This window comes from Juglans microcarpa x Juglans regia, chromosome 1D, assembly GCF_004785595.1.
Source record: "Juglans microcarpa x Juglans regia isolate MS1-56 chromosome 1D, Jm3101_v1.0, whole genome shotgun sequence".
In the NCBI taxonomy this organism is placed as follows: Eukaryota; Viridiplantae; Streptophyta; class Magnoliopsida; order Fagales; family Juglandaceae; genus Juglans; species Juglans microcarpa x Juglans regia.
The window spans coordinates 43,473,544-43,499,063 of record NC_054594.1 but is presented as its reverse complement, the minus strand read 5'-3'; the positions used below and the strand labels follow the sequence as shown (position 1 = coordinate 43,499,063).

Sequence of the window (25,520 nt, the reverse complement as noted above, 5' to 3'; positions counted from 1 at the left end):
TATTTATCCCTTTTATCTAAACGGTGCGTTTTTCCCACACAACCCAAACGGTGCATTTGAGATCAACCCATGCGCTGCCGTTTTGAGTTCCAGCCCTTCATCAGTTCCGCAAGCTTCCAGTTCACATTACTTCGACAGTTCTTCACTTCGTGTTCCTCTTCCAGCCTTAGGGTTCACTTCGTGTTCCTCTTCCAGCCTTAGGGTTCCAACACAGAACTCAAAAGGGTTTAGCGAGTTGCTTAGCCTGCCATCTTCCTGCTTTTCTCTCATTGTAAAACCCTAGTTTTGTAGAAAATGCGGGGCATTTAGTTTGTCCCTTGATAGGTGCAGCACGTCCTGCACTCATTGATTGAAGATTTTCATATGCACTAAAGATATGTATACTATAATTACTAAACCATTACAATCCTTGTGGCCTTGACCTTGAAGGGCTTGGTTCTTTCTCCAAGCTTTATAAGGCAATGAAATGTGCGCTATTTTCATGTCGTTACAAATGCTCTAATCGAAATGTTAGAATTAACCATTTGATCCTTCATACATTGTTTCTGCATGCATCTGGAAACAGAAGCAAATTATCCTGCAGCATTAGACAACTATGAAAGGTTTTATTCAATTGAAAAGGGTGGATCCTCAACCTACTACTTACTAGTGTCTGGTAAACGTGGGGAAAATGGTCAATTCATTACGAAACAGAGTAGGCAAAACATACGATTCGAGAGCCTTGAAAGTCTCTGGATTGTTGATTTTATAGCCGGAAAGTTGTAGCGATATAGCGACACATATTGGTTTTATTAATCTCCATACATGGCATAAAACTAAAGCTGTCCACTGAGTAACGCGTCCTTTATGAATTCCACAGCAAAATTTTCACATAATTTAATGTTTATACATGGTAAATAAGCCAATAAAATGGGCAAAGTACAAGGCCGCCCGGCAACCCTGCACGTAGGACAAGGTACTCAAAAAAGGAAAAGAATACTCTTCAGCTCTACCCCGTACCCAAAAAGATGAGAAGTGACCTCATAGAATGATTCAAACCGAGGGAGCACCTTTGTCTAGAACCTCATGAGCAAGCAAATAAAAAAACCCTAAAACACAATGAAAGTAAAATTATACACATTTGCAAATAGAATGCATCTCAGAATTGGGGAGGTATGACAGGTGAAAGAGAAATTCTATCTCAAAGAAACAGTTATTCTGATCACCATAACCTGCACAGAAACTCCAAGTTTTCAATGTGCTGCAACCTTCTCTCCTATCGCCCAACTTCTCAGTCTCAGCTTGGTTCTGTGATTTAGTATTGAAACATGGTAACTCGCAAATACATTGGCAGACTTGCACATTCAACATCATGGACAGATGGTAAGGTCCTTAAATGCCTCTAGTCTTCCATTGGATGCAAGAGAATCTGCAGTTTCACCACCTTCTAAATGGTCTGCACTCCCATTTTCAGAGCTTTTACGTATCTGGTTGTATGCTGAGTTTGGAACGGCAGAGCTGCAGCTACCCTCAAAGTATGTAGAGTAAGGGAAGCACTCAGCACACCGCACCTTCCATCCTACAAAATTGGATGTTGATTATAGTACCAGGGATATAGTACAATATCTGACCCACATTAGTCTGAACCTGAAGAACACTAGGAGATCAATTGGGGCTTGATTAGTTGAGAAAAGTAGATTAATAGTTTTTTTCCTGTTTTCCCCCCTCTGAATAGAATGCTAGTACCTACCATGTATGTAGCAGTTGGAAAACAGTTTCCCTGTTTGCTGTGCCTGTGCTAATATTATACACATACAGTCCACTTCTTTACTAAACGTAAGACAACAACTGATAAAGATCTCCACGCTTGAACACGCTAAGCAATCAAGTACGGAGTAATAAATAAAGGGAAAGAATACTGATATGCACCAACTCCATGATTTTAAGAGAAAATGCAAGACTTCAATAAGTATAAAACCGCATGGTAACCATATTTTAGAACTAAACATACAACATCAAAATAGCATATATAACAAACACGTCAGATCAGATAAGGGCGAACGCAATTATAATAAGAAGCATAAAAGAGCCAACCACATGATATGCCTTTTGACACACTAAAAAATATTCGAGTTGTTTTTCTGACTATTGGAGCCTCAAAAAAAAAAATGGTTGATCTTAAATCTCTAAAGTTGCCGATTGAAACTGGCAATGGATGCTTAAAAAACAAGGAGAATGTAGGAAATACAAATCAAGCATAAATAATATTTGGAGCTCCCACATTCTCCAGGATTCCTCGTCATCAAAAAAATATTTGGGGCTCCCACACAAACCATAGTCACCTATATTTCATATTTGCTTCAACAAGCATTCTGTGTCATGTACACTCTCCATAAGAAGCAAGTACTTACTCAATGAGGCTTCGTTGTCATCAAGTACTGTGCCTAGGAGTTTGTGGACTTCGATACAGTCTTTGAGTTTCCATCCCCTGACCGGTCCAAGTGCCCCCTTTCTATAATAATAGAGCATGCAGAGCTTCAATGCTTAAGCATTCGTAAAGATATGAAAATGCGAAGAATTCAATCTAGAAAGTCAAATAGAAACAAGATATAATGCCAATTACTAGGAAGAATCAGTACTTGGGCACCATGTTGTTGGTTGACTCTTCAATTAATCTGATAGCCTCCAATTTTCTGTCAGGTTCCAAAACATAAAGCATTTCTGCAACTGCAGCTCTATGCAACAAAGAATCTGCACGAATAAATTAGGGAGAGGGGGGGAGGAAAAGGGAGGCATCATGACAATGCAACAAATGATAAGGTGCTCAGACAGTGGCTAGATAAGGTTTATGATGACCTTTAAATCTTTCCAGGAAAATCTCGTTTCCCTCTGTTAGAGATTTCTCATGCAATTGACTACAGAAAAAGAATATATAAAGACATTCAGTAAAAAAAAATAATGGAAAATGAGAAATTGTAGAGCAGCACTGAAATTAGAATACAAATCTACAAGAGAACCTGATCGTTGGACGCTCTGCTTCCAAGACACTCCATACAAGTTTCTCAGTATCTGTCATAGGCGTAGCCATTGACCTCGCTTTATGGAAGAATTTAATCTGCCACATAGGATATTGTTAGTAAGTGATAATGGAATAGGAGGGCTCTGTACTTTGAAGCACAGAAACACATCCCCCACATCCAGACTGACACCACAAACCCACAACAACATCCATAGCATCCATAGCACAAACTGCAAAAAGGATATTATTTCAGCAGTTAACTTATACAACAACAAAGATACCATACCAAGCAGCGATGTGAATCTGGGTGTTCAGCATCCAACCTCAGCAGCTGCTTTACAGCCTAGAAGCCAGAAGAAAAATGAAAAGGAAACCACCGAATGTCATCATAAATTAAATTTGAAGGTCCAAGCAGAAGTATAATTGAGCTACAAGGTGTGCAACTAAAACCATTCAGCTCATCCAATCAACCTCATAACTTGACTTAACAAAGAGAAAACCTCATTCATGGTAGAACTCACCTTCCTTCAAGACAAAATAATGATACAGTTTCTAATTATATCTAGTAATTTGAAGATAACCTTGGGTGTAAATTTGAATTCAATATTTACTTCACAAACAAGATGGCACAGAAAAAGAGGGCTTCTATGTTCCAAATTGAACAGAAAAAATACCTGAAAGGCAAGCAAAATCTTCTGCTTTCTCATATTTAACTCAAAAGAAAGCAGGTGTGTCTCCAAGGAATCGGGCGAGTTCTTCTGAAGCAATTTTAAGTACTTTGTAGCTTCCAGCAACGGATCTTCAATCTAAAGAAGGCAATATTCGAATGACAGACTGATATTTCTCTTGGGATTTAAAATGCACTAGTAGAATTGGAAGAAACCTTCAACAACTTTTCCCCATGCGGATCTGGATCTACAGGTTTGACGTGTCGCTTTCCAGACTTAGAAGCACCAGCAGCACTTGATTCTTCGTGTTTTTCTTCTGCCTCCTACAAGAATGCAAAAAATTTGGTGAAAGCCATTTAAGCAGGATGAATTCCCAGATGCCACAAAAACAAACTACAATACTTTCTTAGCTCGTGCTTCTGCCTTTCTCTGTTTTTGCCTCATTTTCTTTTTCTGAGAAGGAAGCAACTTTGACATATCATCATCTTCTTCAGCTGTTGACTTTGGAGGAGAATCATACAGCTTTAGATAGCACCTACATCTCAAAAGCCAATAACCAAAAATATGAAGAAAGGACAGGAATAAAAGTACTTCATACACTACACAGTAAGTGAATGATGACAATCATATCAATAAACACCATATCACATTTTAAACAAACAAATTAATCTAATGCATATTTTTAGTAAAGCATCCTCCTTCAATCTGTTTCTATATCCATTTCATTAGAAATTAATACTTTGTCCACAATACCTCTTTTTTGGGGAACTAATAGAGCCTTTTTCGTACAAGGGATTAGTGGATCCATTTCCATGAGATGATAGCCATTTTACATTTCTTTTTTCAGAAAATTTTTAAAGAGGAAGGAAATAATGGAAACAAAATAAAACCAAATAGTGGGTTGTTTCATGCAACACACCTGAGACAAAAGTTGTCAGGATTTAAAAATACAATATGTGTCAACCAAAGCACAATCTCAGAGGCAATGAGTAAGAAATTCACATGGCGTTTGTCTGAGGGTAAAGACAGGAAAACTCTCCACTCTCTGTAGCGTTCCTAAGAACTTGTCTCTACATCACTCCATAAGCCCTCCATTTCACCTCCCAAAATAATCTGTAATCATCACTCATAACTATCAGCAATCTCCACTACTCCATCCCACAAAAGAAGCAGAAAACACCCAATTCCTCCCCCACAAATTCAAAAATCATCCTGACCTTTGAAAAAGTTAGGCTGCAATCCACAACCCACATTTCAACCACATTTGCATCTCCACTCTTTTATACTCCTTCCACCAAAACAGCCTTGAATGTTCATGGTGCTCATCCATGGACACTTAACCTCTCTAAACCTGAACACTCTCAATCTCAAAAGCAACTCAACAAACCAAGCCAACAGTTTTTGGAAATCTCTCCCATGCATGGAGCTTCTCAGCAGGCTTCTCGCTCGAAGCACAAGACCACTGCACCCACATCTATACCTTCACAAATCCAGAGGATAGATTAACACTCAACCCATGGAACATGGGCACCCCAATTTTCAAGGAATGGCCCCTGATCAATCCATCCACCAATTAGGTTTTTTGAATGCTCCTTATGGGTACCAATTCCATGGCATACCATCCAACTGATTATCCAAATCCATTGCCACATCTCTGGCTGAGATGCTTGGTACACTGCAAGAAATGGATTTTAATTTGTTCTAGGCATCAGCACCACATCATATCTCGGAGCTAAAATACTCGCATTGAGGATCCTCTCTCACCATGCCACTACCTGCAGCTCGCCGATGTCTCCAAAACATGGATACAATTCAAATATGAGCATATCTCCGATCTGTGCTATAATTACGAAACCTTAACAATGCCTGCACCTTTGACACACCTCAATCCACAATGGATTACCATCTTTATGAACCAAAAATGAAGCTTGAACCAAAAAATGACAATATTTGTCGACATTTTATCTGGCGCTAGAAACTTCAAAGATGCACTATATTATGTAATGAGACTTCATCTAAAAAGACCAAATACAAAGCAGCAAGCGTAGTATGTCACTAACTAGATCTCCAAGTGAATTTAAGATTGCAATTCCACGTGGCCTTGATTTTCCATCCTTTTGGGATATGGTGGGACATGCCTCAACGGGTGGGGGAGCTAATGGCTTGTTGGAGATGTCAAGTAGGTATTCGATGAAATTCATAAGTGGGGGAGTGACTTCTTTTGTTTATGCTTAATGTGGTGTATCCCATAGGAATACAATGACGGTAGTTTTCAAATTGCAAGAAGATGATGATTGAGTTAAAATACTTTCATCAAATCCCTGTCTTTGGAAAATTGCTCATAACAGTTCTCCTTTTTCTAATTTTCTGGAATTTCTGGATTTTGGTTCTTCATCTTCTCCCTATTTGCGTGCTCTCCTATATACTTCTCCGGTACTTGGGGTTTTTCATTCCTCTGCGCCTTATTTTAATAAAATTGTCTTAATGGTAAAAAAACCAGTCTACAAAAATGTTTCACCTGATAGCCCCAGCTGCTGCTTTGTGAAAATATGCATGTGAATGCAAACGATCCTGAAATCTAAGCATTTCCACATAGGCACGCAAAGTCATTTTCCTTAAGCAATAAGAATGGAAGTCAAATTGGTCTTCAGTAATATCGGCATAGTGCTTCTCAACAGCTAAAAACTTCTTCAGGGCCCGTCCAAGATCACCCTGACGGAAGTAACTTTCACCAGAAGCAAGTTCATACCTTCCAAAGATGCAAAAGAATATCACATAACACATTAAACAGCTGCAATCTAGATAGCACTTTTACCAAGAAACATGACACCAAAAAGAGACACACCACATGCACTGCATGTCATGAAGGTTGTTGTGCTGATCTCCATCTTTTGTGAACAATACAGCAGTTTTTTCTGCCAAAGCCACCTTCAAAGCAGAAGTTTTAATAAAGCAGACCCAGTAGGGTGCAAATATATGCAGGAGAAACTGCTTGCAAATTGACAAATGAAAAAAAAAAAACATATTTAACCAAAAGATAATTAAAATGCAGCTTCAAAACCTGATCAGCCTGCAGCATACGCTTAACACAGTCACTATTTATGTAACGATCAGCAAGATCCATACACCTAGCTTCATCTGCCAATGCAGCAGCAGCTGCCAAGTCACCCGCATGCTTCAGTATTCGACTCTGGTCAAAAGACAAGCAGAATTACTAATTTGTAGAAGAACCAGAATCACAAGCTTTCAAACAATTACTCAACTTGCTAAATTACTTGGAGCATCAAAAAAGAAAAACAGAACTGATCAATAATTTTTAGAATTTGTTCTCCTCTTGATGTGTCATTCATCTCTTTTCATTACCATATTCTGAACTTGACATTAAAGGTAATCCTGATTATTTGGACATAAACAAAGCAGCCCTCAACAGCCAATAGAAACAGGAAAAATTAAATAAGAACAAGAAAATTAGATGGATGCACAACAAGCTGAAAACAGAAACAGACCTTGGCAGAGTACAGATCAATTACAGTGGGAGTGTGTTCTATAGCCTCGTTAATTTTAGAAAGAGCAATGTCATAGTGGCCTCGTCTGTCATGGTGCTGTATGAGAAAAATATCTATAAGAATATTACCAAGTAGACAGAATAAAGGTGTCAAAAACAGAAACAGACCAACTAAACATCCAAGTGACAACAAACAACCTGAGCCAGTAGAAATAATGACCACATAAGTGTTGAAGGGGGTTCTTTTTCTGCCCTGGAGATTAAAAAAAAAAAAAAAAAAAAAAAAAAAAAAAAAAAGAAATAACAGCAACAAGTCATCAGCAGAAAGAATAATCTTTTTTTTTTTTACAAGTAAGAGTAATTTTATTTATACGAATGAAATAGGCATAACCCGTGTACACAGGAAGTATACAAAAGAACACCTAAATACATTCTAAGATCAAGAGATTAAAGACAAGAAGTCATGCACATTGTTTTCATTAAGTACAATGACTGAAAACTAAAGCATTAAAGTGTTTTACTAAAAAATTCTGCTACTCTGCCATTGTAGGCTCCCTATCTTCAAAACACTGCTCATTTCTTTCTGACCAAATACACCACATGATGCACAATGGAATCATCTTTTCGACATTACTGCCACTTGAGGACAACCTTGAATCTCCTTCCAACAGGCCAACAAATCCACCACCCTCAAAGGCATAACCCATGCGATGTCGACTCTTCTAAAGATCTCATCCCATAGCACCCTTGTCACCTCACAATGCAATAGTAAGTGGTCCACTGATTCTCCATTCTTTTTACACAAATAGCACCAATTTATCACAACGCAGCCCCTTTTTCTCAAGTTGTCCGTGGTCAATATCTTCCCAAGAGCAGTTGTCCATACAAAGAACGCCACTTTAGAAGCACACAAGACCTCTAGATAGTCTTCCAAGGGAAATGTGCATCAGCTTGTGATATCAATATTTTGTAATACGCCCTGATTGTACATTTCTTGCTGCCATTAACCCTCCACTGCATCTTATCCCCTTGTGCTGTGGTGTTTCCCGTGGCATATATCAAGCTGAAAAAATCTGAAAGTGGGTAATTCCCAATCATGAAGATCCTGGTTGAAGAGTACATTCCCCTAAGGAGGGCCATGAGGAGATACCCGCAAATCTGCCACGAAAGCCTCCTTGTTTGCTGCAATACTATAGAGAGCTGGAAAACTGTGTTAAGAGAGCTTCAAAACATAATAAGAGAGCTCGCAGAGTTTGAATTTGTCCATGATCCGCTTCACAAAAGTTAGAGTATCATCTGCAAACAAGAGATGTGAAATTATGATTGAGCCATTATTACCATTACCCATTGAAAAGCCTGATAGGAAACCGCCTCCCACCGCTGCCTTTACCATCCGGCCAAGTGCCTCCACTATGACAAAGAGAAGAGGAGGTAATGGAACCCTTTGTCTCAATTCACGAGAACTGTTAAAGAAGCCAGCAGGGGAGCCACATTCACTAGCACCGAGAAACGAGCGGTGGAAACACAATGTTGAATCCAAGAAATCCACCTATCACCAAAGCCACATTTCCCAAGCAGGTATACAAGAAAATCTCAATTCACATGATCATACGTCTATTTCATGTCAAGCTTGCATAAAATACCAAGGACTCCCTCCTTCAGCCTATGATCCAAGCACTCATTGGCTATATGAACCGAGTCTAGGATTTGTCTCCCTTGAATAAACGCATTTTGAGGCTTAGAAATAACTTGTTCCAAAACAAGACTTAGGCGGTTGGCCAGGACCTTCGCAATGATCTTATATACTCCACTCACAAGGCTTATGGGACGAAACTCCTCAATTGTCGTAGCCCCATGTTTCTTTGGAATCAGAGCAATGAATGTCTCATTGAGGCATTTTTCAAACTTTTTGAATGAGTGGAATTCCCCAAAAACTTGCAAAACATCACATTTTATAATATCCCAACAAGCTTGAAAAAACCCCATCAAAAAGCCATCCGGGCTTGGTGCTTTGTCCTTGGCCATGCTAATAATGACTTTATGAATTTCATCTTCATCAAAAGGTCTTTCCAGCCAACTCGCACTCTGCGAATCAATGAACTCAAACAACAAGTTATCAAGCTTCGGCCTCCAACAGGCCGGTTCCGTGAGAAGGTTCTCATAATAATTCACAATATGGTTTTCTAATTCAAAGGGAGAAGCGAGCACTTGAGTACTTGAATGAAGTGTCTCAATAGCATTGTGCGCCAATGAGAATCAGCCACTTTACGAAAGAATTTCGTACATTTATCTCATTCTTTTGGTCATAGGGCCCTGGATTTTTGTCACCATGAAGTCTCTTCCATCAATAGAACCCTCTCCAAGTCTGTCACTACCGAATTCTTCCTCAAAGTTGCCCCCTCCAAGGTATCTCCCATCAACTCCCTCCCCTATAACTCCTGTAATTCCTTCATAAGAGACGTCTTTTGGTTGACAATGTTACCAAAAACTTCCAAGTTCCACTTTTTCATATCTTGCTTCAAAGCCTTGAGCTTGCTTGCTAGAATGAAACTGGGGTTGCCTTCAAATTGATAGGAAGCCCACCAATGTCACACCTTCTCTACAAAACCATCATTTGCTAACCCCCCATGGATGCCCCTGCAATCTAAGAGCATTGGCATTGGATTGGCCAAATGCCTTTTCATCTTTATATTTGACTAATTTTAACAATAACTGGCCCACATTGAATTAGCCAAAGACTTTTCATCTCAAATATGAGTTACAGTAATTTCATTTTTCTTTTCAAAGATGAAAAGTCCTGTAGCAAGTCTAAACCCATTGTTTATTATATTTCGGCTCATTCTCTATCCCGCGGCTCTTTTCCTTGATATCGTGTGATGAAATTTTATTTATTGGATTGGAAAAATGAAAATGAATATGATTATTGGAGATTATAGGAGGTTATGAAAATAAAATTAATTAATTATAAAAAATAAAAATAAAAAATAATAATATTTTATTATTATAGAGAGTGTGATGACTAATCCAATGTAGACTTTAAGTTTTGAATGATTAGCTAAAAGTGAAAAAGTTATATATTCGTCAAAATTTGAAGAATAAAATAGCCAATCCAATGCCAATGCTCTAACAGGATAGGAAAATGGTCCGAGCAAACACGGGGCAGCCTCTTTTGACACAACTCCGAAAAGTGGGCCTCTCACAACGGAGAGACAAGAAATCTATCCAATTTCGACCATCCCCGACTATTGGACCATGTGAACTCACCACCTACCATGGGAAGATCCATGAGATCTAGATAAAAAATGAACTCCGAGAACTCCTCCATGGCTAGAGAGAGTCGATAATCCCCCAATCACTCACTAGGAAAGCGAACGATGTTGAAATCCTCACCCATACACCACGGCACCTCCCATGAAAAATATAATCCCGCCAATTCCTCCCAAAGTCTTCTCCTATCTCTATCCATATTGGGCCCATAAATGCCGACAAAGTCTCACTCCCACCCATCTTCCACATTTTTAAAACAGCTAGCAACCGAAAAGGAACCAACACAATCCTCTTCCACCTCCACCACCCTTTTATCCCACATAAGGAGAACACCACCTGACACTCCTGGCGAAGCCAAATATGACCAACCCACATGCGAACACCCCCACAAACTACGAATGATTCTTCTATTTATGACCCGCAACTTTGTTTTTTGTAGATACATCGCATTAACCTTCCATGTTCGCAATAAAGATTTAATGCAAAGGCGCTTATTGCGATCATTAAGGTTCCGCACGTTCCAAGAGAGAATCTTAGGTTTCATGAGCAAAGGTGGACCCCCTCCCTTTTAATCTATCCCTTCCAGCACTCCCCTCCTTTGCTTCATAATTAATGGAGCATTGAAGCCTTTTAAGTTCCCTATCTCTCTTATTTGCGGACTTCAATCTGTTGTCTTCAATGGCCACTAGAAGGGCTCCAAATTGTTCTTCAAATCCTATGCAGGACACCCCAATGACCTCTTGAATTCCTCCATTTCCTGGTGAGTTTTCCAATTCATGAACGCTGGTGGGAAGGTTAAAGACCTTCGAAACCATAGCCAGACTCTGCCCAGCCAAAGACGTGGGGCAACCCAAGAGCTTCAAACCCCCTTCTGCTACATCTACACTTACCGATGGGCTAAGCACCTGGGTTAACTTCGCGAAAGCACCAGTAGCCACCGACGCTTGTTTTTGTGTAGATTCCGACGTTGAGGGTGCGCCGGCGACCATGTCAGAGTCAGAGAGAAACGCGACTGCAAGAATTCGTGTTTCCGTCTCTATAAGTGTTGTCGTCACCGGCGTAATCTCCGACAGGAGGTCGGCAGCCTTCTACGAAGTCGCCTGACCCTCTGCCAGCGACGGTGACTCGGCTACAGATGTCGAGCCCAGGCCCCCTTGCACTCTCTTCCTCCATACTAGGCCTGTCTGTGTAAGGGTTGGAGGTTGTCCCATGGACTTAGGCCCAAGGCCTTTTCCATCTCCTTCGGTAGGCCAGAAGAACTACAAACCTTGGGCCCTCTGTCCCTGCCCAGCTTTGAGGCCGAAACTGGATCACGGCTACAACCTCGACCAACCCCAACTGCAGAATTCCCTTAACCTTAACGCACTGTTTAAGCCACTTCACTTCATCAAATAAATAACTTAGTGGATTCTCCATTTCATCCAAGGCCAGAAGCAACATTTCCTCTTTTAGACCAACCACTTCCCTGCCTCCCCCTTGACGGCTCTGAATACTATGAAAGAGTGGTGCCCCCTGACCCTGACTTGCCTTCCCTCGCTGTGCACTGCACGTCTCGAGGCTTCCTCTTCTGACTTTGAAGCACCTCCATGAACGACCGAGGATTCAACGTGTGCACCGTCTTCGCTGATGGAGGCAAACGCAGAAAGCCACCTTTTCTTCCAGCTTCCTTCAGCTCCTCTACTAGTTTCCTCCATCCCATCCGTATCCTCTAGAATGAAGATATAGCTCCGACAACCTCCCCCGCCGTACTCCACTAAGGCCATGAAGATTCCTCTGAAGTTAGAACACCTCTGGGCTATGTACCCTCTATCCCCTTCTCGATGCCCAGAGTAATCCTCCTTCCTCCCAAACATCAGGTGATCCTCCAAAGCTTTAGAGAACCAACGAGCAGTCGCTAGCCCCAATCTCATCTCTGTTGCAATTTTCCATCCTTTCTCAGACAGAGTTACATGGCGTCTGTTCCTTACCACCTCAAACAGTTTATGTTCTATTGCAATGCCCTTCGAGAAACCCATCCTAAGCTCAGAGAGAATAATTAGAAATTAATGCCAGATGATGCCAAGAAAAAAAGGCACGATAGACATATCTTTTATACTCAATGCCAGCACAACTTTCCTCTTCCTAGTTTGAAATTCTCAACCGCTTCACTCTTCCTACATGGATGGCCCATACCATATACCCCTATTTTATATAAGAAAATAGCAGTGGCCCTTATTGCTCCAAGAACAGGAGAGAGGGAATCCAAAGAGCAAGATACTCCAATGCAGTATCCTTAAAGGGTTCCACATGCATAATATTGTCAACTGTTTTAACCAGTCTAAAAGAGAACTTTGTTGATACTTCTATTACAATATAATATGAGTGTGAAAAGCATATATAACCTTCCAGGGTATTGGCTAGTTGTCCTTATTGAATGCTCCAACTTGAGCATAAGTTGCTCCAGAATATCCACCTGCACAAAATTGTCAATCACAATCACAACAATGATAACAACAATAACAATAGCAACAACAATAATAAGCCAACTCAAAAATATTTTTGCTTCTCATAGTTCTACAACATACAAGGAAAATATCACAATTAATATCAGATGAACAATAAGCATGGTCATACTAACCTTGCAAGGGTGATCGTACAAGGGAGAGAGATCGGAGAACAATGATGGAACTCCCTAAACATCCCCAAGAAGAACAGTTATGACTTTAAACAGAAAACTAGACAGAACAATAAGAGTTACAAAAGAAAGAGCCATAAATACCTTGGTTACAAGAGGCCTAATATAATTTTCTGCTGCTTCTTGAAACCTGTCGCCTTGCAGAAAATCAAGTGGTATTCTCTGAGACCAGGGAAAAAAGGGTCAAATCTAAAAAGTCAATTTTACAATATAAAGAAATTAGGCACACCATCATCACAGTGGTGGTGGTGATAACAACAAGAACAAACAATAAATATGAAAAAACATGCGAGTGTTATGGACTAACCTGATTTTAAGAAATGACACTTTGTCCCCTAGATTCTTTTTTTTTTTTTTTCCTTATTTTCCTTGTCATCCCTACTCTCTTGATCAATAAAAATTTCTTTACAGATCAAAAAAAAAAAAAAATTCCTTGTCATCCAACGAGTCCAGTTAGTAAATATTATTTCACCCAAGATCACTTTGGGAAGGACTCATTTTGTAGGGAAAAACCTTTTACAATGCTATTCGTTGCATTCAGTTATTGACAAGAAAAAAAATGTTTTAAGTTTGATTACATGGTCTTCATGAAGATAAGGTATGAGATGCCCAAAAGAAAGAGAAAATTACAATGAAGAAAAATCCCTACTAACAAAGCACGCAAAATTTAGCAGGATGGCAGTTTAGAGATGATAAGAGATGGTTAAAATTTCTTTTTCTTTTTTATAATTAATAAGAATTTTATTACCAAGAATAGGCACAGCCCAACTAGTATACAAAGGAAATACCTACTACACACTAGAAAGCAGGAGAGATTGTTAAAGTTTCTGAAGGCATATTTTAAACCCATCCCTGGAAAGCTTTGTAATAAATTCAGCGGGAAATAATATTTCCATTCTAAAGAAAGGGAAGATGCAATAAACAACAATCTTACCTTAACGGCGGATGACCACTGGTATTGCTGCCCAAGCGATTTGTACAGGGCATCTAACCGATCAATTTCATCAGGAGAAAAATGGGAATTTTCTGAATATAGCCCAACACACTTTTGCAGGCCTTCATAATATCTAACATGGAAGTAATAAAAATAAAATCAGTCCACTAGTAAAAATTCGAAGCATAACTCAACAAATTGCAGAGAGTAGTTACATCATGTAGGTTTTTGTGTGCGCACAGATATATAAGTGTGCAATATATGTGATTGCAGGTAAGTGTGTATATATCATATATGCAATCAGAGAGAGAGAAAGAGAAAGAAATCATCAGATATTTTTTCCTGCTAAAAGAGCTAGAGTTGCTTATATTCTAAGCTGGCGCACATATCGTGTTTTTGAAACGTAAAAAACAGCACCAATATGGTGAAAGAAAGCTTCATAAAACAGCCCAACATGACCAAAACTTTTGATTGTGGATCTGGCTTTTGGAGATGGCAAATCAAGTGAAAATAATCAGGTGTCCCACCATGATTTACATTTTTCTCTTTCCTTCTGTTGATAGCTATAGGTGCTCATAATGACAACTGTTTTCTAAACAGGGATTAAAATTGTATTGATCTACACTATCTGGGGAATTATACATGAGGTCAATAACTGGTCCAAAAGAGTTAAGGTACTCAAAAGGCATAGAACTAAAACCAACTACAGATTTTAATCACTAGAAGAAGGAACTGCATACAAGCACACGGAGTCTGGGAAAAGTTTTTATTTTTCCATTTTCCTATAAATGATCTTTTCAATGAGAACAAATCTCTGGTCTTTACCAAACTTCAAGAACCAACAAAAAGAAAAACTGTGGCAAGAGATACTGTTAAGAAATGCATTTTTCTAGGTAAAATAAGATTTTATTTGATCAAGTAAATAGGCAAAGCCTAAGTACAGAGGAAGTATACAAGGAGAACAACTAGTTATAAGTTAAGGAATTAAGTGGATCAAAAATAAATGGACATACTAAACACCAAATCAACCATAGTAAAGAGAGACAATAACGATTAACATCACAACATATTGAGCCATTTTAGGTCAGCTCATTCCATTATTTGAATCTAAGTAGATCAGAGATCTTTTCTCGTTTAATTAGTCATTCAGATAGAGGCTCTTTCAATGTCAATGTTGAAACTGACTATAAAGTACCTGTAATTGTCAGGATTCATGAAAAGTAATGCTCGGAGCAATTTTTCCCCTTCTTCCAGGCGACCAAGCTTCAAAAGAAGAGAAACCTCTTGCTCTTTACAATCCAATTTGTCAACCTAAAAACCATGAGCAGTTTGGCCTCTGATGATCCTTATAGCAATAGTAAAGTCAATAATAGAAAATCATCCCAGAAACATAAAAAAACACCTACAATTTTTGACTCTTTCTTGTGCAACTCTGCAAGAGCTCTCTCAAGAAATCCACATTCCTCTAACAAAGAAATCTGTTCAAAACATCACAAAATATGTGAGTTCAGGTATATGCAATTAAACTAAATAACTCTTATATACAGATCTAAATAAAGCATCTAACAACTGAAAAAGGATCCCAGTATAGATGAGGGCTGGCAGATGTATGTAGTCAACGATAATACCTTGTACAAGAGCATTTCCCCATGCTCACAACGTTCATTATCTGGAGGATGATCATCTTCCAGTGTCCCTTCATATGCTTCCAGAATTTCAACTGCTTTTGATGCGCTGATACATCAACAGAAGTTTATTAGAGTAATAAACAAATTGAGAATCTAAATTGCTACTTCATTAAATTAGAACAAAAAATTTTAATTGCCGAAGTGAACATTGAGTGCTATATGAGTTGCATTTAGAAATCAAAATAAAGTTTATAAGGAATTGTCAGTATAAGTAGATAATCAGGTACCTGGCATGCCTTTGGCACTTGTTAATGAAGTGTTATGAAAAAAGAGAGATTATCTTCTGTTTAAATAGTACTCTCCTACGGATTCTTGTGGCAAACAAAGGAGAATACCATCAGAAGAAGAGAGATGCCCTTTGTAGCAAGATCATCCAGGTATCCACATGTGGGAAAATTTGCTCAGATTTCTTTCAGGGGCTCAATTTTTCAATCCCTTTTAACTGTATTCTCAATATAAAGCCTATAGAAAAAGTTCATGTCTGCATGGGTTTAATGATGACTTTGATGCGTATAATGTGATTGATCAAGATGGATTTGTTAATCATAAAACATCTTTATCATTCAAGGAGCAAACGAACCATTGTGCGCATGGTAAAACATTAGTATGGAGTGGAAAATAAATATCTATTTTTTTATTTCTTTTTATTAGTGGAAGATAAATATCTTGTTACTATCAACCACAGGATATTCAATATCTTAAAAAAACTGCTAAACTATCCATAGATAAATATGTCATAAAATTGTTAATACCCGCAATGAAGAAGGACAGCCAACTCAAATTTAATGAATTCCATGATCATATTTGGTACGCACAAATAAATTATTATTCAGTTACCATGAAACAATCGTAACCAGAACTCGTGAATAAAAACTAAAATAGACATGCACAATAAAATATTGTCAATTAATTTTCAAATTTTCAAATCCAAGGATCCAACCATACTTTGAGTTTAAATGATGGGCAACAGCAAAGCCAATCCAATTCATGCGATGGTTTGGTTTAAGAGACAGAAGCTGTTGTCTTGTCTCAACAAAACCAGTCAAATCCCGCATTTGTGCCTGTAAAATGGAAGGTAAAAGGAACCATTTGCTGAAACGTAGCCAAATGAAAAAATCTATAATAATTACAGAAACGAATATGAAAAATGACAAAAGCATGCACACTCAACGGAAACATGAAACAAAATCTAAACCCCAATGACAAGAAAAAACCATGAGGAATCATCTAACTCGCACGTGGTGATTTCCCTTGCCCCAAATGCATCATGTCAACTTATATCCACAAATTTAATTATGTCCATATCTGACTCAAATGGACAGACTTATTAGCTGCATATAAGGTCACACAAATCGGGATTGATTCTTGCTGTTACAAGTAAGGTATCGAGAAAAGGCACCGACCTACTTAAGAACAACACTCTAGAGGTAGAGAGTAGAAGTACATTACGCTAAAAAAATAGATAATGTTCATTTCGAATGACCATGAGACGTATAGGCATGTAGAAAAATATACCCCCCAGCTTTACCAGTATATCCCAATAGCCAAGAATTAGGAATAGTATGAAAGAAGCAGAACGCACACATCATCCTTATGAACAAGTGTGGTAACAGAACACTATTAACACAGAATTATGTACCATAGCAAACACTAATGCACAAACTGCATAAGAAAATTTGGTATATGCCATGCAGTAAGCCAATATTAAATACAAATATCCATGCCAATATGGTTCCAGAAATTCATTGTAATTTACCAGAACAGAGCTTAGCTATTTGATCAGCAGTAAGCAGTCATCAACACAAGAAATCAGCATTGAACACATACCTGTAAGAGTGACAGGTCCCTTAGTATCTCAATGTTATCAGGATCTATCCTCAGGGCATTTCGGTAGCATTTAATTGCCTCCCTGTATTCTCTGTCTGACCGATAAAGGAGGCCATAAACATGCCAACAAACATGACTTTTGAGGTCATTCTGCATCAAGACAAGAATTCAGGTATGATATCACATTGCAAAGAAATGATTCCATAAAATGAATATGCTTTATCGCAAAATGAATGGGAAATGCATCCCAACCTTAAGTCCTTGCCGAACTAGCTCATATGCTTCAGATTTACGGTCCATGCAATTTAATGTTAGACCTTTCATTGCTAAAGTTTCTGGTAAACAGGAGGGAAACATAAATCCACAAACATAAAGAAATAAAAAATGCAAATCAACTCAAAAAAATAAATTTAAACCCAGAGGGAAAATGTAATGTCCCAGTGGAAGGCCCAAACCACATGGTCTATACTCCAAAAAGATTAGTCAATTATACAATTGGAGCCCCATTAGAATATTATAAACTATCAAGAGCAAGAACTTCTCCTTCCTAAGCAATGTGAGATCTCATACCCACCTCCCCTTATCACTTATCAGAATGGGATATAACAATAGCAGAAAATCACTGTAAAAGAGAGAATACAAAAAAATTCCGGATTTCCCCCACTGAACGCTCCTTGTTACTAAAACACATACCATTCCATTCTGACCATAGACACCAAATTAAGTACAAAGGTATCATACGCCACACTGTTGCCAATTGTGCACTGATATGCCTCCTGTTCCAGCATGCTAGTAGTTCCACCACACTCTTAGGCATTACCCAACTCAGTCTAGCTCTATCAAGGATACCAGCCCATAATTTTCCCGCCACCTCCCAATGTAAAAGTAAATGATCTATCGATTCTCCATTCCTTTTGCACATATAGCACCACTCCATGACCACCATACCCCCAGCTTTCTTAAATTATCAACCGTCAAAATCTTTCCAAACGCAACTTTAGACGGAACTTGTGCTTTCCAAATACTCTTCCACGGGAAAAAGGTGGGCTGTTGTACTATCAAAACCTTGTAAAAAGATTGAACAGTAAACCGTTTTCTCCCCGTGTGAATCCACAACATACGGTCACCCCCATTTCCTCTTACCTTTGCTGAATACAAGTGTCTAAAACAAGCTGCCATCTCATCAAGTTCCCAATCCTGAGCATTTCTAGTAAACGTGACATTCCAAGTTACCGTCCCATTGGCACAACACAGCAAATCTGAAACTGCCGCTTGCTGATTTCCAGCCATGTTAAAAGCAACTGGAAAAACAATGGAAAGAGGCCACTCCCCACTCCAAGCATCGAACCAAAAGCAGAGTCTTGCTCCATCACCCATTCCAAACCTAATATGTTTTTCAAAGGTGTTCCACCCCTTTCTAATAAATTTCCATAAGCTTACTCCATATGGAACCCCTACCCTCCTTGGAACACCATCCCCCCCACTCACTACCATACTTGTGTTCGATTACCTCTCTCCACAACGAGGTCTCTTCCATTTGATACCTCCACAACCACTTACCAAGAAAGGCCTATTTGAAAATGCTCAAATTTCGCACCCCTAATCTCCCATTCGCAATCAGACAACACACCCTTTGCCAATTTACAAAGTGAAATTTGACTTCCTCCCCCATGCCACCCCACAAGAAAGCTCTAAACAACTTTTCCATACAGTCAGCCACTCCAACCAGCAATGGAAAAAGGGAAAGATAGTAAGTAGGAAGGTTGGAGAGGGTACTTTTAATAAGTGTTAACCTCCCCCCTTTTGATAGCCGTTTCCACCCCGATAGTCTTTTCTCAATCCTCTCTACCACCCCATCCCAAATGCTCTTTGCTTTAAATGACGCCCCCAAAGAAAGTCCAAGATATTTCATAGGAAGTGAGGCAATTTTACAATCCAATAACTCTGCTATGAAGCAATATTACTCACAACCCCTACCGGTACCAATTCCGACTTCCCCAGGTTCACCTTAAGTCCCGAAACAACTTCAAAACACAACAAGACCGCCCTTAGAGCTTGAATCTGGTCACTAACAGCATCACAGAAGATAAACGTATCATCCGCAAATAATAGGTGAGAAATGGAACTGTTGTTACCCACCGAGAAACCAGCAATAAATCCCCCCCTAACGATAGCCTCCACCATGCGGCTCAAAGCCTCCATTACTAAAACAAAGAGGAAAGATGATATGGGTCCCCTTGTCACAAACCCCTCGAAGAATGAAAAAAACCACAAGATTTTCCATTAACTAAAACTGAAAACCGACTGGTTGAAACACAGTGTTTAATCCATTCGCACCACTTGTTTCCAAAACCACACATTCTCAACATATAAAAAAGGAAATCCCAACACACATGATCAAAGGCATTTTCCATGTCTAACTTGCAAAGGACCCCCAAAGTGCCTTCTCTTAACCGACTGTCCAAACATTCATTCACTATCAAAACAGAGTCCAGAATTTGCCACCCCCAAACGAAAGCATTTTGAGGTTTGGAAATGATTTTGTCCATCACCAAACTCATACGATTAGCTAACAGCTTTGAAATAATCTTGTAGATCCCACCTACCAAGCTAATAGGTCGAAAGTCTTTCAAATTATGGGCACCAACTATCTTTGGAATAAGAGCAATAAAAGAAGCATTTAATGACTTCTCAAACTTAAGATTAGAATGAAAATCATGGAAAATCTCATCACTTCCTCCTTCACAATCTCCCAATATTCTTGAAAAAAAGCCATGAAAAAACCATCCAGACCCGAAGTTTTATCTTTGCACATGCCTCTCACCACTACATGCACCTCATGTTCAACAAACAGCCTCTCCAACCAACTTGCTACCTCAGCTGATCAAAAAATAAACCATCCAGTTCGGGGCACCACTCAACTTTTTCAGCTAGGAGCTCCTCATGGTACTGCACTATATGGTCTTGAATCTCTTCGGGAGACTGTAACACATTCGAGCCTGAATAAAGGACTTTAATCGCGTTGTGGCGCCTATGAGAACTAGCCACCTTGTGAAAGAACTTAGAGCTTTTATCTCCCTCCTTCAACCAACGCGCCCTTGATTTCTGCCTCCAAGATATTTCCTCCATCAAAAACACGTTCTCAATTTCGGTTACCACCACATTTTTTCTTGACAAAGATTCCTCATTCACCTCACCTTCCTCCAATACTTGCAGCTCATCCCAAAGAATATTTTTTTGCACTTCCGTATGTCGAAATACTTCTTCATTCCACTTCTTTAAGTCAACCTTTAGAGCTTCAAGTTTGCCCGCCACTATGAAACTAGGTGTTCCATCAAAGGAATAAGCTTCCCACCAGGCCCTTACCTTCTCCACAAATCCATCAACTTCCAGCCACATATACTCAAATTTGAATGGACGCCTACCCCCATGAATGCCACCACAATCCAGCAAAATTGGGAAATGATCAAAACATACTCGTGACAACCTTTTCTGACATAGTTCCGGAAAGGGTGTCTCCCATGAAGAGGATACTAGAAATCTATCCAACCTTGACCACCCTTGACTGTTGGGCCAAGTATAGCCCCCCCCCCCCCCAACCAAAGGAAGATCCACGAGATTCAACTCAAAAATCAACTCTGAAAAGTTTTCCATTACTCGTCGTTGTAGATGTCCCCGCCCTCTCACTAGGGAACCGAACAAAGTTGAAATCGCCACAAAAAATCCAAGGTAAATCCCATAAAGAATTTAGACCCGCCAATTCCTCCCACAATAAGTTTCTATCACTATCCACATTAGTACATTAGGCCTATACACACCCGTAAGAGCCCACCTCCACCCATCCTCAGTGTTCCTAAAAGATACGGCCATGGAAAAGGACCCGACGCAATCCTCTACCATCTCCACCACTCTCCTATCCCACATCACTAACACACCTCCCGAAGCCCCCGACGAAGCTAAATAACACCACCCCACAAATGAACAACCCCACAAGCTGCAGATTATACTTCTATCAACACCACTCAATTTTGTCTCTTGTAGACAAACAATGTCAACTTTCCAACTACGTAGAAGAGATCTAATACGAAGACGTTCATTCACGTCATTGATCCCTCTTACGTTCCAAGACAGTATTTTAGACTTCATTAACAAAAATTGAGTCCCTCCCTTTTGTTCTAACTCTCCCCGAAGTTCCCTCCTTGTTATCATAATTGATAAAACATTGCAATCGTCTCAGCTCTCTGTCCTTTCTAAGAACTAAGTTCATGGCCATGGAACTGCCAGCTTCAATGGCTATTAGAAGAGCCTTGAATTGTTCTTCATATCCATCACATGTTAATCCTACCCACCCATGAAGCTCCCCGACTTTTTTTAGCACCCAATCTAATGCTCTAGGTGCGATCTGAGGGGGTAGTGTCTGTAGAGGAGACAGACTACCCATCTCCTCCTCACTATCTTCGAAAAGCAGGATTGCTTCCACAGGCTAGTCCCCTCCTCCTCTGACCTCAATAAGTCCACAATTTCCCCTTCCTCAATTACCGGCGCATAGGACACCATCTGTAATCCTCCCTAGACTTCCTCTGAGGTTGTCGAGGCTTTATGTGCCTGAGGTGAAGTCAAAAGCTTAGGAACAATGGCCAAAACATCATCGCAGAAGCTGACCGTGGCAAGCTCGGGGACAACAACCTTGTTGCTGCTCGCAGACACCATCTGTAATCCTTCCGAGACTTCCTCTGAGGTTGTTCGGGCTTTCTGTGCCTGAAGAGAAGTCAGAAGCTCCAAAACATCATCGCAGAAGCTGACCGTGGCAAGCTTGGAGACAACAGCCTTGTCACTACTCACAGACACCATCTCTGACCTCTTCGCAGTTGTCTGTGCACCTGTGGGCTCCGGTGAGGTGGTCTGAGCAAGTAACAAGTCAATGCAAACCGGCGAGGAAACATTAAGCCCTCCTCCAGCCTCTGATGAAGTAGACTCCGACGATGGGACCTCCACCGGAGCTTCTACAGCCTTCGGCGATGTTGTCTGAGGTATCACCGGCGACGGTGGCACAAGCCGACACGTCGACGGGCCACTAAGGTCCTGCGGCTTCTTCCTCCAGACAGGCTTCACTGCCTGGGCTTAGAGCTCCACACTGGCCTGTGTGAAATGCCGCTGGGCCACTTGAGATTCTGATGGGGCCACTAGGCCACTTGAGGCCACAGCTTTTCCCTTACCCAACCCATTACCAGGGCCTTCTTCCTAGCCCATGTCCCAGTCCTTCTTCATCCCCTCTTCAACTCAGCGTTTTAGTAACTCTATATTAGTCTGCAAGCAGCCCACTTGCATCTTCATTTTAGTCAAGGCGTGCAACAAAGATGCCCAATTCGTCCCCGACACACTCATGCCATTCCCTTCACACAGCTATGCCTGCACCAAAGAAGAAGGAATGTATGCCCTCTCTGCACGTTTTGGGGCTCGAGACAAGGCCTCTCTGTACGAAGAGTATGCTTGGTGGCCCTATGATGAAGGATAAGGCATCAATGGGCGAGTCCCTCTGTTGTTCCCTCCCAAAACAGAGGATTTTGCAGAGAGTTCCTCCAACAAGTCTCCAAAGTTTCTCCATCCTATTTCTTTCCTCCCTTCCGGTATCACTAGCAACCCACGCTGCCTTGCTTGACCGAACTCCGATAAGGTGAAAAAACTCCCGTAGGAGTTACACTGCCTCTACACCACCCAAACCTGGGAACCATTTCTCCTTGTTTTAAGAAAAACAGGAGGACCCCCAAAGGCTGCACCTTCCTTCACCATGGCAGCCAACCATCCCAACGATTCATGGTCAATGGAAATGTGATTCACCACCCGACAATTGATCCCTGTTATCCTCCACCATCTTTCATTAACCATCTTAAACTCAAAACACTTTTGATCAATGATAACATTCCTACTCGACCCCATCACGACGCAAACACTCAACACGATAGATAATCACCACTAAACTCAACCACCATTAACGGAAACGAGATGAAACAATATTTTTTTTTCTCAACTGTACAGAGAAAAAATCAAGCAATATAAAGTTCAGTGTTTAGAAGTAACTCCCAAACCAAAAGTACTTCAATTTTGCAAAAATAAAGAAAATTTAAACAGATGGGAGCATGAAATGAAAATTACCTCCATGGTCTGGAAACTTTTTCAATATGGAATCTGCTGCCTTCAGCCCCTTCTTATACTGTTTAGTTTCATACGATTTCTGCATAGAAAATGAGCTACAGTTAAGAATTTTCTCCACATTAATTTTAGTTCCCTGGGTAGATTTGCTTGTTAATGTAGAAAATATAAGCTGGAAGCAAATACATCAAAAGAAATGTGGCATAATATAAGAAGTACATATGGACATATATATATACATACATATGAATGTCCATACGTTGTCCCTAAAAGGTCATTTCAAGTATAGCATACATCACATCCGGACGAAACAAACAGTAGAATAGTGCAAAAAATCCAACCTCAAGTTGAAAATAACATTTTCAACATATTTTATCTCAAAACTCAACTTTGCATAACTGAACCAGTAACATTTTTCAAAGTTATAACACAAAATAAAGAAATCCATTGAAGGCCGCACCCACACACTTCCTAACTATTCTCCAGCCATCTGATTCTTCCCTTTTTTCGCAGGTATACCCATATGATTCTTCTAGAAACCAAAATTCAAGCAATTGTGCACAATTAGGGAAAAAAAACACACACACACACACACACTTTTAATTAAGTATTTTCACCCATGACCAACAAAGTCCCCAATTTTTCCTTCCCTTCAATTTTCGTTCGATTTAGAAGCAATCTAAAATAAAGATTTTAAAAACAAAAAAACAGAGAGACAAAATCCAAACTCGTATAGTTTGTTGTTCCATTCAAACTATCCAATCCCACAGGAAAAGCACGCATTAAAGCAGATTGACACAATTATGCAAACTATAGTTGATTAATCACATATGCCGAGAGAAAACGGAAAGCAATGAAACAGAAAATTTCCATTTTTCCTTATCCGTCTTCCCACCACTAACTTCCTATATAAAACTAAAAGCACGAATCCAACCATCACTTCAAAGCCCAGTTCGCTTAATCATATTTTTCTCCAGAAAAAGAAAAAATAAATGAAAAGCTAGAAACAAAGCTACATAATAAAGAAAATAATCTAGGGTTTTGGGTAGTGGGGAAAATAAGCGAGATAATGTGAACGAACTTCGGTTGTGCCGTAATAAATAACAGTGAAGAAGATGTAGAAAGAGATTGACTGAGACAGCGAGAGAGTGAGTGAGTTGGGAATCGGAGCTTACAACAATGAGCTTGAAGAGGTTAGCCTCTTTGGGAGGTAGAGAGGCACCCATTGTGTCACGGCGAGACAGACAGAGACAGAGAAGTCTCGCAGAGTTGGGGTTTGTCTCTTTTGTATCAAGAGCTGCGATGAGAGAGAGAAAGAGAGAGAGAGGTGGCGTTTATCTGCTGCTGCTTCAACCCTACGGCGAACGATTTGAAAAGCGTCCGAGGTTGGGACCTGGGGGTTATTTACTTCTCTTGTGTTTTTTTCATGATCGAAGGCTCGAAGATCAATGACGTACAATTAAGCATTTTATATTTATTTATTTAGTTTTTTTTTTTTTTTATGTTAGAAATCTATTTAATTCTCGATGGTTTGGTTAAATGTATTTTTAAAATTTAATCAATATCATATTTTTTTACATTTATCTATTTCATTTAACTTTAATCTTCACATTGGATTAGTCATTCACTCACTATATAATAAAAAAATATTATTAAATTAATATTTTTTTATTTAATTTATTTGTATCACATCTTATAATTATACCAATTTAATATTAATAATAATTATATTCTAATTAAATTAATATTAAAAAAATCATATTTTCAAAGATCATTTAATGTTAATAACCAAAATTTGAGATTAAACTT

At 39.5% G+C, this 25,520-nt stretch overlaps 1 protein-coding gene across 1 annotated transcript; it reads right to left on the bottom strand.

The window, feature by feature from the left end:
• Positions 1-766: 766 nt before the first annotated feature.
• Positions 767-25,144, bottom strand: LOC121257991 (N-terminal acetyltransferase A complex auxiliary subunit NAA15-like). The gene is made up of 26 exons (XM_041159303.1): positions 24,887-25,144; positions 23,715-23,793; positions 17,814-17,896; positions 17,562-17,711; positions 16,680-16,795; positions 15,675-15,780; positions 15,453-15,524; positions 15,242-15,357; positions 14,047-14,179; positions 13,197-13,274; positions 13,056-13,109; positions 12,820-12,890; positions 7,370-7,424; positions 7,173-7,268; positions 6,728-6,856; positions 6,512-6,594; positions 6,185-6,415; positions 4,069-4,201; positions 3,882-3,989; positions 3,673-3,804; positions 3,285-3,341; positions 2,997-3,094; positions 2,836-2,894; positions 2,619-2,730; positions 2,391-2,491; positions 767-1,558 (listed from the first exon to the last, which is right to left on the bottom strand). Exons 1-26 carry the CDS (start codon positions 24,935-24,937, stop codon positions 1,350-1,352), a joined length of 2,712 nt encoding a protein of 903 aa, XP_041015237.1. The 5' UTR covers positions 24,938-25,144; the 3' UTR covers positions 767-1,349.
• Positions 25,145-25,520: the final 376 nt, after the last annotated feature.